Genomic DNA, 24,895 nt, shown 5'->3' with positions numbered 1-24,895 from the left:
TATTTTGTGCGCTCTATGTGTGTGTTTTGTTTCGGACCCCGACCCTGCGCACAAGGCATTGTCGACAAGGGTTTAAAAAGGAGCCGCCGAGGCCCCAAAGTCAGTCCGCCCAGTTCGCCCCCGAAGAAGGAAACCATAGCTGCCACGTGCTCCCTGGGGGTACCCGAGCGCCGCCGCCGGTATCGCATCCTCAGACCGCAAGCTGCACCGGAAGGACCGTCGCCTTCGAGTGCCGCCCGTCTGCGCCGTCTCAGTGATGGACTGCCGCCACGCTCCCCGGTCAATTGTATGTTCGAAACTGCTCTGAACTTTCTTTCCCTTACCGTTACTTGAATTGTTACTTCCATCCCGGAAAAGCATGACTCTGTATACGTAATTCGAAGTATTTAATTAGATTGCTCCTTCACTCATGTCGTTGCCTTTTAGAATGTAATTGCTGCTCTCAAATGTTTTGTGTATTCCTCGTTCTGAGCTTATAAACGTCTTGTTATCTTTGTTTCAAGTCAACGCGTCTTCGTGTCATTCTCCACGTTTGCTTACCGGCTACGCCGGGCATCGAACGACCCCCCCCCCCCCCCCCTACCCTTTTCTCATGTCTCGGTGATGGCCTCCGGTGATTACCGAGCGCGTGACAGACCTCCTCCGCTGTCCTTATTTTTTCTGAGCATATTGTGCCTTGAATGATGAACCAACAAGCGCAAGCATCTACCCTTCTGGAAAAAATTATTATTTAGTAACGCTGTGTGACAATCACACTTTTCCTGTTTGAAAATTAGAACTGCTTTTGGTGTGTACTATCCAAAATCAATATTCGATGTTTGCAGGAAAATAGCGTATAACTTCGTCTTCTTCTACATACTGATTATTACCTTTCATATTCAGGGACCCTGTACTTCAGTCGCATATAGAGAAACAGGTGACTTATGTCTGAAAATAGGTGTATTGGCTTATACCAGCGTATCAGACAAAGCTTAAAAAAAGTTCTTTAGATTAAGTCTTAAAATAAAAAAAATCAGCATTATACGCTCAGCCACAGCGGCGTAATTCACGGTAAAATACATCTAATTAACAAAATATTGCTAATTAGCCTTTTGATTAACACAGTGGGATTTTGAATTGACAGTCAGTGGGAAATTCAAGCCTGGGGATAACACAGCGACATATCAGATTTTGAAATTAAGGAAGCCTCATTTATGCTTGCCCCTTCACCCCGAGAAAATCGGGTGTTATTATTATCATTATTTTTTTTTTTTTCACAAAATCAAAACCTAGAGCATTCGACGCGCACAAAGCTTACAGCACGTCGCGGGCGACGTATTGGAATGTCTGTATGGCGTCTGATGTTAACTGCTTACTCTACGGTTCAGAGTCATGGACTTCATGTTCCTCCTTCGACCTTAAAAATAAGTGCATGTAGTTTGTAGTGACTGTCCTTTTTTTTCCTTTCAACAAGGGACGAAGCGAAAGACTGAAAAACAACGTAGCACGATAACGCCGCATGCTGTTCAATTTGGGTGCCGTGCTCACTGCCACACATCATCAACGGATGTCGCGTTTCCGCCGAACTACCTGCACGTCTAATGTACTGCGTTTCATTTTTTTTTTTTTTTGTGGGAAGAAGCGTTGGATTTCATACCTTCGCGGGAATTTAAAACATGACCTTCTTTATTCCAGAAACAGACATGACATTGCCTTGCCCACTGTTTCGGACTCCCCATTGGTACTACTCGTCCAACTGTGAAATTAAAAAGTTAATAAGTTGTAGAGAATTTTATGCGAGAAAAATTTTACTGCAAATTCTTCCATCAGGGCTTAAAGTTTGTTCCTGGAATATTTTGTCCGCTTCAAACTTCGCATTTCTAGGAATTTAATTTTTGAGATAACTTTCGCTCAAACATCATACACAGCCGTGAAGCGTCAGAATGCAAAAAACAGGTCGTGAAAATGACAATTTTGGATCATATGGCCCTTTCGTTTGACCAACGTGCTACATGAAAACGAAAAACCCAGTCCTCTTCCAATTCGGTGCCGCTGGGCGACCAGAAAAAAACAAAAAAACACTCGAGTTACTTGTTGATAATTCAGACATCTTGTTCTCGTCGCTCAAAGAGGCTCTAAATTGTTTTCGTCTCCGCTGACAATCATTCTTTAAACTTCAAATGGTTTTGAAACGAACGTTATGTGAAGCAATGAGACGCCGCTGTCTTCAGAGTGAGCGGAATATCAACATCAATCTCATTCCTGCAGCAAAACCTGATCTGTCACCTGTAATTACTTACAAAAAAAGAGAACGACTGCTCCCATTGGAGTGGCATAAACTGCAAAGCTTAGTGGTGGTAGCAAGCAGCTCTACCATATACCTAATAAAGGATAGCAAACGCCGCTAAAGTTTCTGCCAACGAATAGTGGACTATAGATCTGCTTTTGCTGCTGGCCCATAATTGCTGTGCACGCGTTCTTAACGAACCTCAACTCTACTGTGGTTATTTAGTTTCGAAATCCACCACAATTTATGTTGCACGTAAGCGATCGTCGTAATTACACTTTTTCTGTAGTCATAACCGATTCTGTGAAACAAGACGCCTCCTAATACTTATGTGCTTCTCGCGTTGAACCTCCTCCTTTTTCCTTTTTTCGCTGATATGGAGCCATTTACAACCAACATCCGTCTTTGCCAGAAGATTTATCGTCGTATATGCAGCCGCATATATGCAAGAACAAAAAGAATGTTACAAAGTCGTGCGAATTAGCATTTTGATGCATGCTCCGCTGCTGTCCGCATGCTGGAAAGTTCCGACTCAGCCTATGAGCGATGGCGTTTCCGAGGAAATGCATGATTAGCAATTCATTGCTGACGCTCGCCGAAAACATTTCGTGCTTGCTCTTCTTATTTAGTAGAGATTTCTCTAAGTGTTTTTTTGCAATACCTCGTCGTACAGCGCCCGGGTATCGCTGCTTCACGGCACTGGGACGCCATGCGAGCGCCGCTCGGAGACAAGCAGAACGCGGCATGTTTCCGTTTCGTCAAAAAACGGGACTCCGAGCGAGCGTTCCGCCGCCGCGTCGGCAAATAACTTGAATCGCTTCAGCGGTCTCAAATGCGCAGGCTAAAGATATCGTAAGCAGCGATCTCGTTGCAGAGTATCTGACACTGCAGCAACTCTAATCCTAACATGTATTCAGATATTGGTGTTTTGAAAATCCTGGAAGCATGCGCGGCTCTAGTCACGGGGTGATCGGTGCGGTTAAAGCGATGGTCGCATGAACAGCATAGCATATCTCATACTTTCAGGCCTTCACATTTTACAATGGACGATTCTTCGTGCTCACCATAGTGATATCGATAATAACGCAGCATATTTCGACCGAAGAGTTGCTTATGCGCGTCGAACGACTGTAATAAGATATGCCTAGCTTGGCACCCCCCCCCCCCCCCCCCCCTCCCTCGAACTCTGCTTTTCTATGTTAATCTCGTATATCTTCGTTAATCCTACGCTCCAGGAAGCTACATAATATCTTACTGTAACAGTATACACCCGGTGCAAACAGCCAGCTTTGGAGGAATATAGGGCGACGTCCTAAATGTTAACCTGTACAGCGCTAAAATTCGAAAGCTAAATTTTCGGACGCAGACGCGGCTAGAGCTGTTAAAGCCACCCTACCGCGATGGCGCAGAGGTTAGAGCGCTCGGCTACTCTGCCCAAGGATGCGGGATCGAATCCCGGCCGCGGCGGCGCTTTTTAATGGAGGCGAACAGCTAGGCGCAAATGTGCTGTGCGATGTCAGTTCAGTGCACGTTAAAGAACTCCAGGAGGTCGAAATTTCCTGAGCCCTCCACTACGGCGTCTCTCATAGCCTGAGTCGCTTTGGGGCGTTAAACCTTCTAAACCAAACCAAATCAGGACTGTGAAAGCTGATCAGTGCAGTATTTTGGCAAAGAAAGACCAAAATATCCCGTCATGAATTTTTGTCGTAACGCTGCATTTGCATGGCGACCACCTTCGGAAGCTACTGGTGTCACGTCACAATACTGTTGCAGCTTCCGCGCAGTTGAAATCGCTGTATGTGCGCGGTAGACAGGATAAGTTTATCTATGTACACGCTTTTGTTTAACTCTCCTTTTTCCCGCGGTCGACCTGCGCAATGAAGCGCTAGGTGCGCAGAAGCAAATTACTGAAGTACTGCCGTGTTGAAGGCCTCCGCAACGACATCGTTAGCTGAGACACACCTTCTCAGAGGTTTCTAGAGATGAGAAGATTGGAATATCGTAGATTCAAGCTGTGCAGCCGTCAGTAATTAACAGCCTGATTCGTTTGCAAGGCAACATCGATTTTTCGGAGGAGTTTGTTTCTTCTCGAAGTCCGTGTACCGCTTCACGGTGTGAGTCCTTCACTCGAAGAAGTTAGAGCGTGAGTTTTTTCGTTTCTCTCGAGAGATCACAAGGCAGAGACGACATTTTCAACGATGAGAGAAAAGAAAACCAGCCCAGTTATAGTACTCTGGCTGCGCTAAGGAAGAGCAGACGATCGAGAGCCTACGGTAGCTGAGTAAAACACATATAACAGCAAATGAAAGCCTAGTTATTACTTCATCGACATCCTTATACTGTCGACAGTTAGGTGTCTTGACAACTAGAGCGAGAATTGTTTTGTTTTCCGCGTCTAACACGTACCGCGTAGTAAGACTGATTAGCTGAAAGAAAAAACAACGAGGCTGCTAGAATGCACTCTTGTTGCTCGTATCTGCTTTGCTATATACGTTTTGCGGTGAAACAAGCGATTCGCAGCTTCCTACATTATTATTTCAACCAATGGAGAGTTACCCGTTTTCGCGTTTGCATAGCACCTCGCATTGCTTGGTTCGCCGTAGTAGTGTGCAGTGAACCATTCCCAGTGCTCTTGCGGCAGCATTTGAATGAGTTCTTGTTTGTAATAGCACACGCTGAAACCCCTTACTGCCATTGATGTGCAGTTTCTTTATGCTACTTTATAACGCGCGGCCGTAAATTCTACGGTAATAATCTTCAAAGCATATGTGTTATGACGCTACGAACAGTCCAATATGACACCGCGATGGAGCCGTAATAACTGCCTTTCTGTTTGCTTTGTCGGTTGGTGCCATTGTACCTTCAGTGAGAGAAATTAGAGCTAAAATGGTGTTACAGCATTTTTTTTTTGCTTTATTTTGTTCTTTGTGGCTTGTGCAAGCGATTGGCAGCATTTTTGCTTCTAGCTTCAGTATTAGTAGTATAAAGAGCTGTTACTTTAGAAAGCAATAAAAGAAGCAGAAGCACCGATACGAGGATTGTGCCTTAAGTCCAGGACCTTCCCTTTTAATCCTAGACTTTTGCATCCTCGAAGCCATATGTGTTGCTGGTGTCGAGAAATTGACAGTACCAAAACCAGGCTTCAAGGCACAAGGTCGTGCAACAGCGCGTTTCAAACGATTGCAGCCGGCTGTAGCTGTCGCACTAGGGAGTTACAACGTAACTCTTCACTTCGTGTTTGACTATGTGGTTTGGTTTATGGTTTACAAAGATTAACGCCCCACTTGGCTCAGCTTGTGGTGGATGTTGCACTAGAGGGCTCCGCGTTATTTCGATCACCCGAGTTTTCTTAACGGGCAATAACATCGCGCAGTACACGGCCGCCAAGCGTTTCGCCTAAGTCGAAAAGGGGCCGCCGTGACCGGGAACGAACCCCGGCTGCTCGGCTCAAAAGTCGAGTGCCCTAACAACTGAGCCACCCTGGTGAAACGCACCATGTCCAGGTGGCGGGCGCAAAATCCAAGCCTTCACTCGGCACTTCGGTGCAAACTGCCACGTCTTGCATAGGGGTGCGGCCATATAAAACCCAACACAAACAGAAGCCGTGAGCATTGTGGCCATAGAAGAAACCGGCATAATACAAATCACTGGCTCCCTCAGGGAGGTGAACATAAACAAGGCGCCTGAAGAAGCCCCATAGCACTCGCAATAAAACACCTGCACTATAAGTGCGCTACTGAATCGGAAATAGGCAGTGAAACCTATGCCATAGAAATTGTCATCGCCGATTGACAGGCACCATGCCTATAATAGGCGCCGGGTGTCTTATCAGCGCAGGAAATACACATCCTACAGCACTGCCACGCCAGCAACCTCTTCCTTATCCCCATTGTTAACGCTCCGGGCCATGACTCTCTTCCTGCCAATGAGCGCGCATAGGCGCTCGCCCGAGATCTGACTCGCTAGGCACCAACCGAGAAAGAGGCTAAGAAACCAGGCCTACCACAGACTGCAGATAAAGAAAACGAGGAGAGACAAGAACCCCCCCACAGGGCCTGCAAGCTCAGAGCCGCTCACCTATATGAATATGACCGAGTATAGGGCTTTTGGCATAAGCGGAGGGGTACTAGCGTAGACGTGTATCGACTCACAGGATGATCGATGCGCACGTGCAGAGGCAGGGATCGCCAAGGTGTGGCCACTACACGTGCTTAAGGAGCGTCCGGTGAACCGCTATACGTCTACGCTAGTACGTCTGCACTAGGCTAAGAGTCTTTGATGACAGAACACAACAGACGCTTCCACCGACCCAGTAATGTTGATGCCGTCGGCTGCTACCAGCTCCAGACTCATGCACCATTTTGCATGGGCACTGTTTATTCTCCACGAAATACCCTGAATACTGTCTGACGTTAAACAGTTAAAAAAAAAAAAAACGTATAACTCTGCCTAGAAATGCCCGAACTCTAAAACAAATAAACCACACATCTGCTCTCCTTCATTCTCCCCCTCGGAGACTGGCCCGAGTGACCAGCATTCGCTGATCGAGCGGATGTGCGGAATCGGTTCAGCTATCCGGGTGCTGTACCTAGATCTCTGCCCATCATTGATGGCTCTGATTAACTCCCTGGGTTAAGTAAATGATTTTATCACCATCACAGCCACCACCGACCCGAGGCTTGACGAAAGAGCCTGGTACAAGCTATCAAAAATGAAAAAGAAAAAAAAAACATGCATCCTATAAAACAAAAACGCAATTACAAGTTACAACTATCTCTCGGCATCATCGCATACTGTGATCTCGTTTTAAGTGTCTTTTTGTCGATTCTTGAAATTTTGCCTCACTGTCCCTTCAATTCGTCAGATTTATCGCAGAGGCGGCCTCACATACGCGATTGGAGTCCTAGGCGTTATTGTACTGGTTTTCCTTTTCTTTTTCCAGCTGCGAAGTCCAGTCACCCATGAATCTCGCACATGGCAGATGTAATTGTGGCAGAATCTGAGCGTTATAAAAGAGAAAATACCACCTCTCATGCTACTGCTTTATACACCGAGCCTCGTGAATAACAAGCCCGTAGTAATTTCTGCTTGCTTCTAGCATTCATTCCTGCAGAGCGAAGGCCCTCCAAGACCTATTGCAGATGCTCTCGGGAACCGATCATCAGCTGTATTTCAGTACGCTGCAGCTTTTTGCTGACTTCGTGATGCAATGACTTTATGGTAAACAACGTAAGTCCCGGAAAGTCGAGCCCGCAAAATGCTGAGCTCATGTGCGCAGTACGATCACCGGAATCCCAATTCAGTATCTAACGCTTAAAGTGCTATTGACTTTCTGTACACCTCACTCGAGTACCTCTATATTTCAAGGGACTTAATAGAAAATTGCATATCAGCACGTGTTGCAGAAAACAAACGACACGCCCGTCTCTTAGCCTCCAAGATGAGATATGCGCAGCGAGCCTGGTATTACTGCTTCCGCTCCTACACTCGCGCGTTATGTCGCCAACCTGATTTCATATACAGCGGCGCTCGTTCTACCGCAGAGGTAGTATGTGCAGCAAAAAGGCGATGACCTCAATTGGACACGATCTACCGCAGCGCAGTCTTGCGAATATCCATGTCACGCGGTGGCTCTCTTCCAATCCCCGCCCCTACTCCTAAATAAATTTTGCCGCGACCACTTCTTATATTGTACTTGTTGGGGCGCAGTTCGAGCTTGCTGTTTCTATGGCCTCTGTTTACTGTCAAGCTGTATACTCGTCTGTAAGCACCACGTTGTCAAACGCATGGCGTCTATGAGAAAATTAGCAGCAAAAGCTTGCAAACGCGAGGCAGTCGATTTCTAATGGCGGAATGAACATGTAGTCTGCAACAGAACATTTTGGACTGCCTTAACTTGCTTGCGCGTGCGCCAAGGTGCACTCGCCAGCGTCACGGCGTGCGCTTTTCTCATATGTTATGCTATACAAGAGGTGTTTGGTTACGAGGCCATAACGTCGAGCAACGAACGAGCAGCAGATCATCCGCATTGAAATACGAGCGCCGAAGCCGGGATCAATCCTATTCCTGCATACTCGTACTCACCAGCAGAGCGCCATAGTCGCAGTGCCAGCTTACGTTAACAAAATTTTAGCTCGAAATAAGCAGCTTTTATTCAACGTCCTCGGATTCCATTTAAATAATAACGGGCACTACGTCTCACGGATATCTTTGCATTTTCTTATTTCCTCTATTTGCACTTTGCTTGCATTGGTCGCTGCATAAAAACGGCTCGGCCGCTTTGTTTTCACGGCACATACGTTGTGCCGAGTCGCAGGCGCATGAACATGTGGGCCCACTGCACGTAGAATGTCAAAGCAATGTGCACTGTGAATCATAGCAGCGGCAGTTCCAAATTTTTTTGAAGCACGGTACACAGTAATGCAACAGAATGAATTAAAAAAAAAAAGAGATAGACAAAAAGAAGCCACGAACACTGTCGGAGTAGTTGGCTGGCAAGTGAGTCCCAATTTGCGAAATCGACAATAATTTCGGCGGCAAAATTTCGATAAAGCTAAGGCGCTAAAACGCCCGTGTACTGGCATTTTGGTGCGGGCTAACATACGCCGGGCGGCCGAAACAGATTCGCACTCTGCAACCTTCTCCCTCGCTATGTCCAAACTTGGGCCACTCCACAATCCCGTATGTCACTCGTGCACCGAGCAGCTGTCTTGCCTTAAGCCGAATTCTGGTGGCTTTTTACTGGACTGTGTTATTTGATATCTGGTAATGTGCACCATGGCCATTCCTTGTTAATTCAGGTTAAGTATATGCGCTAGCCGATAGAATACACTTAACGGCCTGAATAAGTGGATGCCACGGACAACGCGTCGTACCTCAACTAGTTTATTTTGGTGTGGATGCCTTTTATCAGGCTTTCACTGTGCGCCTATGGTTGTACGGTCTTACAGAAAAGAAAAGCGCGGGTTTGGTTGTTACCAAAGCCCGGAAACAACTTTACATTGAGACTTAGTAAATCGCATTATTTTTGAGAACTAATGTAAACAAATAAAGTGCAGACTGCAAGCCTAAGCCATATGATCATCTTACTTCGCCCTGCTTAATCGCGAGGATGATTCAATGATAAAAGAACGCAAGGGGACGTTGCCATAGCTCCAGTATCATACAGCGTAATGATTCCAGACCGGCGTCTCTCACAGCCTGGGTTAGTTTCGAACGTTAACCCCCCTGGCCCCCGTTCCCTAAATCAAAACCAAACCATTCCCACACTCACTAGATCAGTCAGTAATGGCTACGGGCATGGACCGCGCTACACGGATTACGCTGTGCCTGAAAAGGACGATCAATTGCCGATAAGCAATAATATTTCGAGAACTTCAATGGGTAGAGAAAATGATCGAGGGTCCTCCACGACTGACAGCTTCCCCGGAAGCCAAAAGCACCATAGAGTCGACGACGGCAGGAACTGATGACCATCAGCTGTGAAGCGCTGACGAAGGCGCTCTCCGCTCTCACAGCCCGACACCTTGCTCCCCTCAATATTTTCTCATCTTTGACCTCGTGAAATGGCGCTATGGCACAGCAAGGGCACATGATCGACCCGTGATTGCAAACCCCCAAGCCTGTTTTGAGGGAGAGCCTTTTTTTATTTGTGCCCCGCTGCGGAGTGTTTAAGGCGCCCGACTGCTTAAGCCAAGGAGGCGGGACCAAAGCCCGGCCGCGACGGGCAGCTTTTCAATGGAAGCTAAAATTTTGCAAGGTGCCCGTGTGCTGTGCGATGTCAGTGCACGTGAAAGAACCGGACGTGGCCGAAATTTCCGGAGCCCTCCACTACGGCGTCCCTCATAGACTGAGTTGCTTCAGGATGTTAAGGCCTAGAAACCAAAACCGAACTTTTTTTTTCTTTTGCAGTTCGTATATGTAAATGCAGCTGACGCTGAAATACCTGTTACATTACTTAATCTCTTCTTAAACTTTTTGTCTTTGTCTTTCTTATCATTCTCGGTTCTCCATTTCGCCTCTCTGGTCATCTTCGCAGCAGCAAGGTGAGGCCGTACATGCGCAACTGTTGGCTGATACATACAACTGGTGGCGTAAACCCTGTTCGCACTGTTCTAGGTGGATTACGTTGAGAGAAACCCGCATTTCAGCAGCGCTATTCAGCATTTCTGCGACGTGCTGCCGCTGTCCGATTTAGAGTTTATACAAAATTCTGGCCTGCAGCCCCGCTCCAGGACGTTGCCAGTTAATCGCGTCTGGTAGGGTTCGGAACAGCTGCCCATCGCATCAGCTACTGTACGCCGGTCGCTGGTGTGGACTACAAAATCACGAAACTACCTCTTTGTTCGATGATTGTTCGCACATTCCTGTTTGTCATCCGTGATTGCTCAGAGTAAAATGAAAGCCGTAAAGTATGTGGTTCCGGTATAATACTTCACCGCAAACTGAGGCGCCCAGAAGTGCCACGCAGATTGCCTGGAAGCCCACAGCCGCGAACGAAGGATTTGACAATGGCTCTCAATATGATCGTGTAGATCGTGTATAGGCTACGCATATTTGCTTGGAGACCACGATGGTAGCTTCATGACTCGAGCTGCTCTATACTGTTTCGTCAGAGGGGATATTTAGTGAAGTGATTATTCTGCCACGTATCCAACCCTTGTTAAAAAAGTTAATAATAAGCGGGTTATGCACCAATTTGATGGCGTGCTTTCATGTTATTTATTTGGGAGTATCCGTTGTCTGAGATGAACACATATTGTAATACATTCGCGCAAGTTGCCCAGTTCAATACTATCGCCGCTAAAGCTGCTTTGAATCGGCTCCTTCCCAATCAAAAGCGCACAAGGCGCTGTGCAGCCGCAGTTTGACTGACGCTTCGGGGAAACTGCGTGGGCTCTCTTTTCGACGGCGCGAGGACAAACCGTTATTAGCTCATCGATTCCGACACGTCGGGGTGCAGCGTTGTTCACACAAGCTGGCACGACCCCGTAGGCACGTGTGCTCCGCCTGGGGCAGCAACCAACTAACTGACGGAGTGTTTGGCTACGAATCGGCTAAACAAACAAACAAAAAAAAAAACATGTACCAAGGCCTCGTCTAGAGAAGTTCACAATGCGGGTGCCTGCGAGCTAGATAATCACTCCTTCAACCATGCGATGGAAATATCCGTCGCAGTATTCTAAAGTAGAGCTTAATTGCAACTTCGCTACGCTTGCCTGTACTCGACCGCGCGCTTCGCGCAATAGGAGACCTGAAAAAAAAAACTAAATAAACAACTAACAGATGCGCTTACCCATGCGTGCGCTTCTGTAGTGCTCGCGTTCTGTCCGAGAAGACTCTGTGGAGACGCATGACAACCGCAATTCTTTAAACCGGCAGAATTTCTGCGCATTCCCATGCCGAGCTGTCGGGATGTCTCGACTTGTTCCCAGAAACGACGAGAAAAGGCAAAAAACAAACCAGCGGCGGGCTTCGAAAACCATGTGACCGAGCACAAGAAAAAAAAAAAAAAAATGCGCAAGCACGCGCGGTAGTATCTCGAAGGTGCATTTTACAATTTCCGCTGCGCCGGTTGCGGTTTTCTGTTTGAAACAACCCTTCCTCTCTTACGACAGCCACGTGTACCCGCGACCATTAGTATTCCGTTCGATCTCTTCGGTGAATACCACATGCCGAGTGCGCGTAACTTTCAGAGCACGCTGGAGTTAAAACGAAAATGAACAGGGACAGAAAATGGGGACGAGAAAACAAAGCGAAAGCGTGCCCTCTCTTGTATCTTCGCATTCTGTCCACGGCGGCCGGAACAGCGCTCGGGGCACTTCCGCATGCGTCAAACGAGCTCGGACGGGTCGCTTTTTCTTCCAGCCGGCCCACGGAGTGACCTCGCGCACGCAAAAAGTGGCCAGGAGAGAAGCGAAAGTGACAAGGCGCTGTGACTCGAGAAATAATGATGATAAAAAAAGAAAAGACAAGATAAGGCACGAGTTCACATAACTTGGGTATCCCTTGGCGATTCTTCACGCCCGTCTGATCGACGGCTGAAGAGCGGGCCTATCAGGCTGTCGTCGTTTTATTTTCCGTTGTGCTTGATGGGGGGGGGGGGGGGGGGGGGGGGGGGAGAGGGGGGGGGTCTCAAAATGCAAGTGCTGTGCGTTTCATTTCCGCTTGGCGATTGCGTCATGATGACTCCACTCGTGAAGAAGTCAAGAAACAACCAACAAATCCCCATCCTCACTTTTCCCGCGAGGTGTTCGATGGAACGAGATGAATGAAGTCGTTTTGAAACATCGGATATAGTGTACACTTTTTACTAATATTGATATCACTGCTAATGGCAAACACGAAGAACGGGCTTCCTTATGAGGCACCACCTTCCAAAATGTGCTCTATTTTGGGAGCAAATCTTTCATATTATTTGCTCCAGGCGAGTAGCAGAGACCTCCAAGCGTTTCAGTTACATCCGGTCTTTGTACGCTGGTGGCTGAGCTAGAATTGCAAAACATGATGTGGGGGGAGGGGGGGGGGAGGCATCAAAACTTTCTGGAAGTTGTGTATCCTCGCTTATTGCAATCAGCTATCACTTATAACACAACGAAATAAAAATCCCTCTAATCCGGCGCTTTCGATATCACAATCTGTCGACAGACTAGTGCTGCGCAGCTGCATAACGCTATAGTGCGTGAATTTGTAGATGCACATTTGTAGATGTGTAGTGGTGTGCAGTTAAGTGTTTATTACGTTATAGGACGAAAATTGAAGCTTACGCTACTAGCGATGCTTTGATGCAGAGTTGATTTTGAATGTGACGGCATTTTTTAAATATTATTTTCACTCTGCGTATAATTTTGCGTTTTTCTTATGAGCAAGCTTTGCCTTTGGGAGGATGCCGGGAGGATAAGTTTTCGTAACTTCATAGGTGGCAGCTACCGGTGGAAGAGCCGATAGATAATTAAACGAGGAAAGAATCATCCCTGCATACGGGCCACGCGGTGTCGAATTTCTTGGCGCTACCTTGTGCTTAAGCTCGCTCGTTTTCAGCTGGTTTCCCAAGCCGAGGATGAGGAAGTCTTCTAAGCGGCATGGGAACGGGGTGTCATACTCATCTTACATCAGCAATATTCATACAGCAGTAAAGCGAGAATAAGTTATCGGTTGGTAATTTCTGTGACGCTCAAGGAAATCCTAAATGTTTATTTGCCAAAGCTGTATTCCATTCCGTATTTTTCTTACTTTGCTCTCTGCGAGCGTTATTTTCCTCCTGCCGACACTGCTATGCTAGAAAATATACAGCGACAGGTTCTGCACGACACGCGTCACACTGCCGACATTCGAACAGTGCTCGATCTCATGGTATACGTTTGCTCAGCTTAGTCCACGGAAGCCAACCAGTAGGGACATTTAAAGACAAGTGATGCCCCAGACGCAAGAAAGGTCGAGAATTGCAGTTAAGGACGGAGAAGTCGACGAGAAAGATTCAGTGTCCTGGCACTGAAAGGACTTCATCAGGCCCGTGTAATCCGAGGCACCTGAGCTATTGCAAACGCTCTCATTCGGGGTCAACAGGCTCGAGCAAGCTTTCATTCTGCCTCCTGGAAACCATACGTAGGACCGACATGCGCCACCACCACCGCCACCGTCACATACCTTCAATAACTCGCGCTCTGTTATGAGCCATTAAACATTCCGTAAGAATTATTAACTCCATCCTCATCCGCTCCGAGATTTCTGATTGCCCCACGCCAGCCAGGCTGAACTAACGCGGCAACTATAAATTGCGGCACTGGCGGTAACCGGGAAATTGAAGGGTTCTTCCTCCTCTCCTCCGGCTGTGGCGCAACCAAACTAAGCGTAAGGGGGAAGCTCTTGCTGGCCGTCGCGCAACAACGGCTGCGCTCCTGTGCGTCGTTTACCGAGAGATCGATCGGATGACAAAAGGAAAGGACGGCGCCAGTATCATCCTGCCGTACGCGTGCGTACGCGCAGAGGCATGCGTGCCCACGCGCGGCACGCAACGTTGATCCGAGTGATCCGGTGGCGCCCCGTGACGCGGCCGAGGCCGTCGGAAGACAAGGCAGATGCCTCTTCTTCGCCCTGGCAAGGTCACGCCGTGCGAGCGCCCTTGATCGCTCCGCTGGCCTGCGACAAAAAGGGGAGCGTCCAGGGGTACGAACACTGCGAGGGACTCGATCCGTATGTCGTCCTATCCAGAGGCCTCACAGATCGTTTCATCTCCATTTGAAACTGCCTCTATCACTTTCCTCAGGAGTTGATGACCAAGTGTTTTTTGTCTTCTTCTAAATTTTGTTTTCTTTGTTGTCTGTCTGCAACCAACCAGAATGGGATGAACGCAGAGTGAACGCTCTTCGTGCCATCAACGGCTTTGTTGCTCGCACCTGCAGGCTTGCCAAAGTGGTCTCGTAACACGCTGTCACAGAATGCGGAGTGGCGGAAAGGTGCCATTGGCAGCAAACGGCCAAGCGATATGGTTTTATAAACACTGGAAATGTGTACCTGTATATAATCGGACGTTATGAACTTTTGAGGTGGAGCCGGAAATCGCCCGGTTTTTCCCTCTCTGAATACCACGTCAGGAGGAAAATGTCTTGCTGGAGGTTCATTTAAAGGTGTTGAAAATAACTTCTTTTGTAATTCTTTCAGAAGTAGGGGCGAAGGTCGGGGGAGTTGTAAAAAAAGAAAGCAGGCTAAAATTGACTGCGATTTAATGCAATGGGTCTTTGCTGAGGTACACCTCATGACAAACACCGAATGACGAACTACGTATACATGTAGCTCTTCATTCAGGCACCTTACCGGCAGCGTCCTATTAGGCTATTTCTTCCGTGATCAGTCCGCTCGCAGCTCACATGTCCAGCCAATGAGCACAAGCCCAAACATTCTATTGCAGGATTTAGATAGAAACAAATGACAAAGGTGCCGGTAGGGGAACATCTGGGAACGTGTTCAAAATAAACAAGCTCCTATTGTAATCGCATGTGTCTCACGATCACTTAACCCTGCCACTTCCGCCAAGACACTTGCCATAGGGTTTGTAACCAAGCGTAATCGCATATCTCTTTATTATCACATTTTAAGTGTACTGACTGTGCCTAAGATATCTCACTCCTCAAAGTTTCTAGGGCCAGCCCCGGTGGACCGAACAACATGCTTTGTTGAATTCCGCAACGCCACCGACGGCATCGTTGAGGTGGTACTTTTAACAGGCACACGGCGTTGAGTCCGCGACCCCCAGCGTATTCGGGAAGACAAACGACAGCCTTCAGTTTCTGCACGGCCGGGCTCGCTACAATGTCATCACTCTGCTTAGCTCTGAGAAAAGCACGATAAGGTCGACGACGATGACGAGGTTAACAGATGGCTTCATGCGTTTCATAACTTTGCGCACATCATCTGCACGCACGGGACCTTCAGATTGAGGCATTGAAGTACTCGCCCAGAAGCGTACCAAGCTCGCCTGGAAGAAAGGATTGTCGCAGAAGGGCGCCCTTGAGCGCTCCAGTGGTCCGAAACTGAAACACGGCGGCCTACATTGGCTCTCTCGCATCATGGACGAGGAACGCTGCACGCGCGCAACAAGCGCGGGCGTCTACGGCGTTCGGAGCGCTTTGTCTCCTCGCGCTGCCTCTTCGCTGGCGGGCATTGTCCCTGAGCGTGTTGCTCCTCGGCGTCCCTTTGTTGGCAGGGATGCAGCCGACTGGATGCTGCTCACTCTCGCTCATGGAGAAATAGTGAATAATGAAGTTCAGTGGCTGCTTTTCACAACACCACAACGCGCGCGCATTCTCGCTGATGTCGCTTTGCATTTAAGGATCGCCCTTAAACAGCTTGTGGGCTTAGCCGGTGTTTAAAAATAATATAAAAACGGTTTGCGAAAGTAGGGTGTCGCACCAAATGGAAGATTCAGTGCTTTTCCTACCGGGCGGGGAAGCATGTGTTGCTCACAGCAACACCACTATTTTGAGCTTACTTGATAGCGTTGTTTCGTTTTCTTTGCATAATGTAGAAGTACATTTTAATTAAGAGTTGTAAAATTTGTGTTTGGCGCATAATGGCCTTAGCTGCCTATGAGCCGTAAACCTCAATACATGCTTTTCAAATAGGGCTTGCATGCCGGTTTGGTATGGTATGGTATGGTATGGTATGGTATGGTATGGTATGGTATGGTATGGTATGGTATGCCATGGTATGGTATGGTATGGTATGGTATGGTATGGTATGGTATGGTATGGTATGGTATGGTATGGTATGGTATGGTATGGTATGGTATGGTGCGGTACGCTACGGTGCTTAGTATGATGTGGTATGGCAGGTGGGTTCAACGAAGCTGAACAGGGGTGATGCCATAGCTTCCGTAGCCGTTGTATAGGCCCCGAGACTTGTCTCGGCCGGTTAGGATGTTTTTGCGTGCACTGTGATCGCGCAACATAGCGGATACGGCATTTCACTGTCATCGAAGTGTGGCTGTCATGACCCGGATTCAAACCCCAGGTCTTGAGACCACCCGGCCATTACGTTCCTGTGACGGATAAAAAAAAAGAGCTATTCTAAATGGCAATCCATGCCTTTCTATTTATACTCTGCGTACGGTACATGGCCACGTAGGCAGTATCAAAAATTGCCCACGTTGTCTAGTGACCTTGGACGAGGAGCAGTATGAAAAAGAGGGGAAGTGCCAGACGAAATAATGGCTCATTTAGAATACACGGGAGCCTGCAGTGGTTCGCGCGAGAAAAACAGAGGGAAGGCGGCGTAGTCCGTCACGGTTTTCAAGTCACATAGTAGGAAAAGAGATGTGCAGTGTATGCAACCAGAGTTTCGCTCAACTAGCTTATGTCCATGTATGTGTATGTTGAAGGCTTGATCCCCTTAATGTAGCATCTTTAGGAGTTAGTCAAGAGGGCTAAGAGGGCAAGTATCATGATTTTTTATCAGCTATCTATCGCCTTGTTCAGTATTTCAGTGCAATGTTCCCATGAAAAAGAATGAACGTGGTATTTGAACCCACATTCGTGTTTAAAACTGTGCCAGTAAATCAGTTATAGGCGTTCTTTTTATATATATCTCATAGTGGTCGCTTTTCTTGTCCTTAAATGTGAACACAGGGTATGGTGAAAACAAAAAAGAAACAAAATCAAAGCACACTCGTCAAGAAATTTAAAATCTCACTCCCTTGTTTTTTTTTCTTGTTTTTTTTTTTTTTTTTTTTTTTTTTTTTTACATTTGCATCATTCCCCCGCGGCTATACCACACCACCATTGACTTCAACACGGTGGTGATCAGTCCTTGGTTAAAAGGCACAGATTTGGATCGACTGGGAGATAAATTTTTGTGTTAATGTTCTGAGTCATAAAGGCGTATTTTGCTCCCAGTGAAAAAGTTAACGAACCTCAAAGAGCCAGATAACCGAATTTTCAAGAGAACAGTAGTTCAATGCAGTTACCCCACTGTCCCTTTAGGTATCCTAATTAGCACTTAAGTGTAGCCTATGATCTTGAATGGAGGAGCCAAAAACATGCCTCGAGTGACGTCCTCCTCTATGGTTCACTGGCACTTTTTAGACACGTACTCGAGCAATGCGGGGCGCCCTCTCTGCATCGATTTCTCGCTCACTGTGTGTCGTGCCTTCGTGCGCACTCTTAGGTGTATTTCACGCTTATGGGGTTCATTCCGAGCGGGTAGTATGCTCTGTGTTCTTGTATTCCTAGTTGGAAAAATGTCCGGACTCTAAAGTGCCTCCCCGACTCGCACAAGTATAGTGTTCGCGAACTCCCGAAATGATCGTTCCTTGGCGTGACTAAGACTCGCTTCTTCAAGAGAGTGGCTCCAGCGACCCATTCACCTCTACTCGATAGAGGAAACAATAGCAGTAAGTTTGCTCTTCCCGCGAATGCTTTGAAAAAGAAAAAGAACAGAGCCCTGAGCACGAAGGGCGATTTGCATTCTTGAATGCTTCCTAAAGGAGCCTGTTTCTTCCATATTCTACGTGTCCTCAGTTATTTTCTTTTTTGTGTGTGTTATTGAGAAGGGGGTTTCTACATGGAGTTTTCTTCGTGTGCCCCTTCCCGTGCATATTGAGGATAATTCCTCTAGGGACCCCTTTAAAATCTTCTTATCGGTTCGATTTCGTTACTAGGGTCTGCACTTGAAGTCTCTTTTACATCTGTTTGGGGTAAATATTGCTTTCCACGGGATAATAATGCGCGGCAACCATGGCTATTTTATTTCATTACCTGGCCGTGCCAGCAGTCCACCTCTATCCCTCACTGCTGCCTGCACGTCGTGTGCCGGAGTGGGGCAAGGTTGTGTTTTCAGTTTCTACATTGAAAAACAAAGTGTGGCATTCTTCAAGCAAGGGTCGAAAATAAAAGTACGAATCGTCAACCCAACTCCGCGGGTCCGGGTTGGCAGTTCGACAATGATTTCGCGTTTCCATGGTTCACTCTACTTTAATAGAAGTTCCTTTGTGCTGTGTCTGTGGAGAAACCTAATTACGCTATTTTTTTTTTCTCGCAGGAAGTACAGCAGCGAAAAAAATATCTCGTCGTCGTATAGTATACGTTTTTTTTTATATATTCTTTCGTCGTGGAGTCGCGACATGTGCGCGTATACTCTCACATATAGAAAGTGACACAGTAGCACCAACCGCTCTACAATCCGGCAGAGCTTCGGAATCTCATGTCGCGATCGACAAAATGGGCCTGCGTGGCAACTCTTGAACAGCCGATGCTGTTCTTCAGCAGCCTAGTTTACTCCTTCGAAACGAGGAAACTTAAAAGCAGATGGGAAAATTAAATATTTCTCGCTTTAGGTAAGCACAAGTTGCTCAGTACGTCGCTGAGGAAGCGCCTAATACGCAGAATAAATGTTTCTGCGTAGGTTGACGCGTGTCGTTTTCCAAGGGTCATCGTCCTCCACAATCACGAAGCGCGCTGCTTTATACTTCGCCGGCGAAGTACGTTATGCATTATCAACGGCATTAGCTCGTTCCAACAGGCTCGAGCAAAAAGCTTTTCTGCCACACGACATACTCATAGAGTGGCGCTATCCCACCCGTGCCCAAAGACGGCAGCGTCTCTGAAATGTCGGATGTCAATCCTGATTGGGTAAACAACAACAGGGAGTGAGTTTGTGCGGGACCCCACTGTCTTTCAAGATACACGCGCGCATTCCGCGCCAGACGCTGCGGGACAGGAACAATGCTCGATGCTTTGAGTGTTTATGGACTGCGTCGAGGCTATTTGTTGCAGTATAGAGCCCGGACACTTTGAAGGCTCGTTTCACGCTCACACCCTTGGTAGGCAGCGCGCTTCAACATGGCGAGCACGTTATCCGCTGCTCGTAAATAGAAGATTAGTGCCCTCTCCCCTCCCCCCTCCCCCCCCCCCCAAAAAAAAAAAAATCACCCACCCTGACCCCTTCTTCCACAAGACTTCTTCTTCGTCACCTCGTCGTCTCCGTTACATTATTTATTTATTTTTTAACTTCTTGGCTATCTCGTCCACTGTGTTCTGTCACCCTCCGAGCGAATGCCGGTACGCATACCGAAAACAGTCGAAGGAAGGCCGTAACGATACACGGTGTCTTTCTGAACTATGTACTCATGGTAGAAGTCCTTAATGCGGTATATGCGAGGCAGTTTGGAAGGCCGACTTTTGCAAGACCGCTTTCGCAACGGATGCTAAGGTCTTGGCAGCGCCAACTTACTGCGCCCAGCGGGCTATAAAGTGTTCATTCTTTTGTCGCACTCGAGCTACTTTAGACAGAGAGGCGTGGGGAAACAAAAGGGAATCAGGGGAAATCAAAGCCCGTCGTCACAGCGTTTCGTGACATTCTATCCTGTAGTGAAGTTCTGAGTGCTTGGTAGACTGAAGGCGCCGCCCCGGAGGATCATGCAGAAGCCATAACTGAGCGACGGCTTTCCGCGCGCAAGTGCCCATCGCTTCTTTCTCATGATCTGGCACCGCCAGCATACATAATTGAGCGCGCTCTGTGGAGCTATTATCATTTCTCTTCGTTTACAAGCAAGACAGGGAACTGACTCCACATCTATACTCTGAGAAAATGGAAATCATATATGCGCCACAACAAATGGTAGGTCGGTGGCTCCTATAACGCCGCCTATATAGACATTTCGAGAACGGCAAATCTGCGAGTGCATTGCCGCCCTGCGCCAGCGAAGCCTATATTCACCCACAGGGCGACTCTTCATGACTAACACATTCTTGGTCGCGTCGCAATAATGGTCGTCTCTAGACCGCGGAACTCAAAAGGCTTTTGCTGTGCTTCGCGCTAGTTGAAAGTTTCGGGTCCTATCGAAGGCCGCTAAGCTTTTCGAAGGGTAGCACTTCGGAGCACGACCGCGGTGAGCGGTTTTATTCATTCAAACGTGGCCGACAGACAGTGGTTTTGACAAACTAGCAACTGAAGTGTAACCCCGAGACCCTTTCATAGGCCTTTCTTGTCTATGTCAAACCAGAGACCATAAACGACAAGAAACTACACCTGCATTTGAGTACCATTCTTAGCGTCGATGAAAACATGCATTTTAGCCGAAGCTTTGGTGCATTCAGAAGGAAAGAAAAATATTCTCGAGCGAATTGTCGAAGCTGAAGATAAAGAAGTCTTTGCAGCTGGTCTCACACTTAGCCTTAAGCAGGTGAAAAACGTGAGTCTTCCGGCGTACTAGCAACGCTGAGAACAGTGGAAAAATCCTAGTGGAAGCGATTAAAAAGTCTAGCTTATTGGACTTCGTGCTCGAAACAGGCAGGAGAAGCGACAGTTGAAAGAACGCTTCTTTGGGGCATGCCCCAAGCATCTGGCCATAGCATTGCACGAATGCTCTTGTGACTGGGTAATAATGCTGATTACTTATAAATGAGCGGAAAAGTGGGAGGGCTCATGAAGTGACCAGCGAGTGTTTTCTAATTCTGCAAACTTCGTGCCGAAGTCACAAAAACGCACTCTCGAGTTTGAGTTGTGGAATACAGAATGCTGCCCTCTAGCTATTGCAGTATGGACGCATTTTGCCGTGCTAGCGCAGCGCCGTTTCAATAAAAAAAACAACAATATTTATTTATTTATTTATTTATTTCAACGCATTCTGTCGAAGAATACTCTCAAATTGAACACAGACTAGTGTTTCTCAAACAACACGCAGATTAATACACATAAAACGAGATTTCTTTTGAATGAGGGCTTCGCTATCGGTAAACAATTTCAAAAGCTTTTTTTATATATATATATAGCGCTGTTGTAACTTGAAGAAGCATAAAACCACCCCGATATCTCGCCGTCTCTTTCGTACATTGTTCCGCATTCCAAGAAAGCTGGGGCTTATATTTTATTCTTTGTCGCCAAGCGCTGCGCCCAGTAAACTGAGTGAAAGTTCCGGCGCACAGACTAAAACGCGAACACGCATTTCTTTACCTGCTCCGTTCCCCTACAAACACTGGCTGGTCCCAAGATCGCGAACTACGTCAGCATTAACGTCAGCCTATATTACTTTTGCATCCTTTTCAGGCAGTGTAGAGCGCTAGCTGTTTCATCCGGAACCATCTCTTTGTTGGTTGCGCTAACTTCGTATACGTCGGGAATCAGGGGGATGAAAATCCTTCCCACAGGAACCTTGGCAGCTGTTTTTTTGTCCCGATGTATATCGACTGTGCAGCGCCGTTCGACAGTTTGGCGAAGTATAAGTCGGCGTTGAATTCAACGACATTTGGATGGAGGGCGAGCGATTGCTGTTCAGTGGATCCGCCAGACGGCTCTGCAGTTCATGCCACGTGTGGCAAAGAAGTATATACCTGCAAAAACAATTTTTCAGTGCCAAAGGCAGAATTTAGAATAGAAAGCAACACAACTGGCAAGCGGGAGATTCCAGCACCCGTTTTTCAATTGCGGAGAGGAATTTGACGCTGGGACGAATGCGATAGGTAATACTCTAAAGAACCAACTAAAATCAGGACGGCGAAGCGGAGGCAGGGCAGAATGGAGCATGCGCAGTGTATACAGCGTCGGTATCGGTTTCCAATGGACGCTCCCGCACAACGAAGGAAGCGGAAGAGATTCCGCAAGAACAGCTCCGCCGAAACCGGCTGTCGGTTACCGCGGAAGCCTTTGACAAGCTTCGCCACATACTGCGACTCAGTGCGGGCGAGTCGCTGACAGAAAACAATAAGTCCGTGGAAAGGGTTACATGCGCGGGTACTTCGAGCACCCGCAATGTGGTGGAGTTCCGACGCAGTGTTTTGGAAGGCTCTCCTGAGGCAAAGACTAGAGAGCTGCGAGAGATACACTTGAGCGCACTCGATTGCGCAGCAAGAAAGCAACGTTCTCCCGACTGAGAGGCCGGGTGTGTTGCTGCAAGATGCGTCAGGCATTGGCTTGAACGCTGTAGTACTCATCGAGGTTAATACAGCACTGATGCTGTGTACATGTAACGCGCTGAAGTGTGGACACCTTTTCTCTCCGAAGAGGCCTCGCGTATCCGAGGAATGAACCACTGTGTGGGATTCCCTGTACATGAAGAGGGAGCAGATGATACCAGAACATCCTTTCAAGCCAATACCTATGCATTTAGCATCGCAATGTCACTAGCTTGGGAAACGTAGCCTGAAAGTATACTGCCGGCCGAAGCACCAGAATCCATTAACATTGTCGAGTCGGTCAAAATATTTGGCTGGTTTGTTTATAAGGTTTAAGTTCCATCAAAGCGACTCGGGCTCTGAGAGACGCCGGAGTGAAGGACTCCGGAAATTTCGACCACCTGGGGTACTTTAACGTTCACTGACATCACACAGCCTCCTCCAAAAAGGGGCCGCCGCGGCTGAGATGCGATCACACGTCCCTGGGTTAAATAGTCGAGGGCCTTAAAAATTGAACAAGCGCTGCGGAGCATCAAAATATTTGAGAAGGCGATCCAATCAAACATATAACTATCAAAGTTGTCATTCAACTGTAGGGAGCTACCAGTCCGAAATATCTTGAAACTGAAGACAAGTGAGAAAGACAACGGGGAAGCTGTGGCACAAAAACAAAAACAAAAAAAAAGAATCTGAAATAGCGAAGTCCCACGATTGGTACAGTTCGCAGTGACCAGTGACTTCAGAGCCACGAATGCCTTCTCCCTAAAAGAAACTGTGGAAATTGGATGGGAAAACAATCTAGCACGGAAGCAGGAAAGATGATGTCTGTATGTGAGCGAGTGTTCCAGCATTCTCTGTAGAACAGAACGCTTAAGCAACGTCACTTACAATGATCGTAAAATGGTGATGTGCAGGAAAAAATGTTCTGAAAACGGACCGAGTCAGCGTTGTCAGAAACCGGCAGGTCAAACAGTTTGTGGTAAGGTACAATGTCGAACAACTCGCGTTCCTGCTCGAGTACTAACGTTTCGCGTTAGCGCTGGATTTACGTCCACAAAAAAAACAAGTTATTACATAAAGAAGCGCCACAAAATAGCCGCCCAGAGTACCATAAAACGGGAATAATTTACTGGGCTCTTAAATTTCGCCAATAAGTGTAAAGCAAGACAAATCTATAGAAGCGTTGCGCTACTTTCCACTGAAGAAATACCTAAGCATACGACAAGCCTCAAGGAGGAAAGGAAAAACTATGACTAACATTTTGCAAAAGTTAGTGTCCCAATTTATCTATTTTTTTTATCTTGGATGCAAATTGTTCAGATTTGCCTTTGATGAAGAAGTCAACGACCGATATCGATGGTGTGCCGTAACCTCTGAGGTCAAGAGGCCAAGGGTCGTTGTTGCCAACGGTGGAATGTTGCAAGAATGAACCGTGGAAACAACCGCTGCAAAACATCATCCCTGGTGTTCGTTACGAAACACGGAGAGCGAGAGTCATAAATGATTAGCCTAATAAAGCCTTGGCATCGGAGGAATTTTATGCCGGACTCTACAAGAAGCGAATCGGCCAAACAGTCTAGTCAGTGAAATATTGGTGTCTAAGCAATAAAATTCAACATCCAACAACAATAAAGCAGGATGTAAAAAAATAAAGTTTACAATCTTTTGAAATGAAGGACAGCCTCAGGGGATGATGTATCCAGTATAGATCTTCCTAAAGAAGGCAAAGACGCGATTCCCGTAAAGGCTGCGGTCTTCCTTATGTGATGTCTTTGACCGCAAGTGCGTCACGGTCAAGAAAGTAGCTAATAGGATACTAATCCTGAAACAACGTCAACTAAAACACCTAAATATTACAAGACTGTTGCAATTTACCACATGCTGCACACAAGGCATTAGGCAGAGTCGCTTCTAATGGGACCAGGGTAGCGACGCATGCTAGTAATCGATGGGAACACGTGGGGTCTGTCGGAACAAGCCGTTAACAACATGCCCCTTTCGCGTCATTATGTTGCACAGACAGAGCGAGAGTGTACCTATTCCCAATAAAGGGCACCTCTCATAACGTGTGTATTAAAGAGAAAAAAAAAAAGGAAAATATTTACTGGAACTGCATACGAAGCAAATAGAAACAGGAGGCGCATGCAGAACAAAAGTGATCAAGGACCTTAATCTGCAGTAACGTCACTCTGCCTCATCTCGTATTATTCATCGTGTCCTCCAGTTCAATGAATGAATGAATCAA

The 24,895-nt window shown here is 47.2% G+C and overlaps 1 protein-coding gene across 3 annotated transcripts in view; it reads right to left on the bottom strand.

The window, feature by feature from the left end:
• Positions 1 to 24,895, bottom strand: part of LOC146172100 (nose resistant to fluoxetine protein 6-like) — a 248,137-nt gene that overhangs the window by 146,744 nt on the left and 76,498 nt on the right. Inside the window, exon 1 of one of the 3 annotated variants that reach the window (XM_084585945.1) lies at positions 11,562 to 11,923. The exons of the other annotated variants lie outside the window; for them this stretch is intronic. Coding sequence (XP_084442071.1) covers positions 11,562 to 11,751 — 190 coding nt within the window. The 5' untranslated portion in view covers positions 11,752 to 11,923. Of the gene's footprint in view, positions 1 to 11,561; positions 11,924 to 24,895 lie in introns of those variants that run through there. 3 annotated transcript variants of the gene reach the window in all.

Source organism: Amblyomma maculatum, unplaced genomic scaffold, assembly GCF_055883805.1.
Source record: "Amblyomma maculatum isolate TAMU_Amacu unplaced genomic scaffold, ASM5588380v1 scaffold_13, whole genome shotgun sequence".
In the NCBI taxonomy this organism is placed as follows: Eukaryota; Metazoa; Arthropoda; class Arachnida; order Ixodida; family Ixodidae; genus Amblyomma; species Amblyomma maculatum.
The sequence above is the reverse complement of the archived record's forward strand: the minus strand, read 5'-3'. Positions and strand labels throughout refer to the sequence as shown.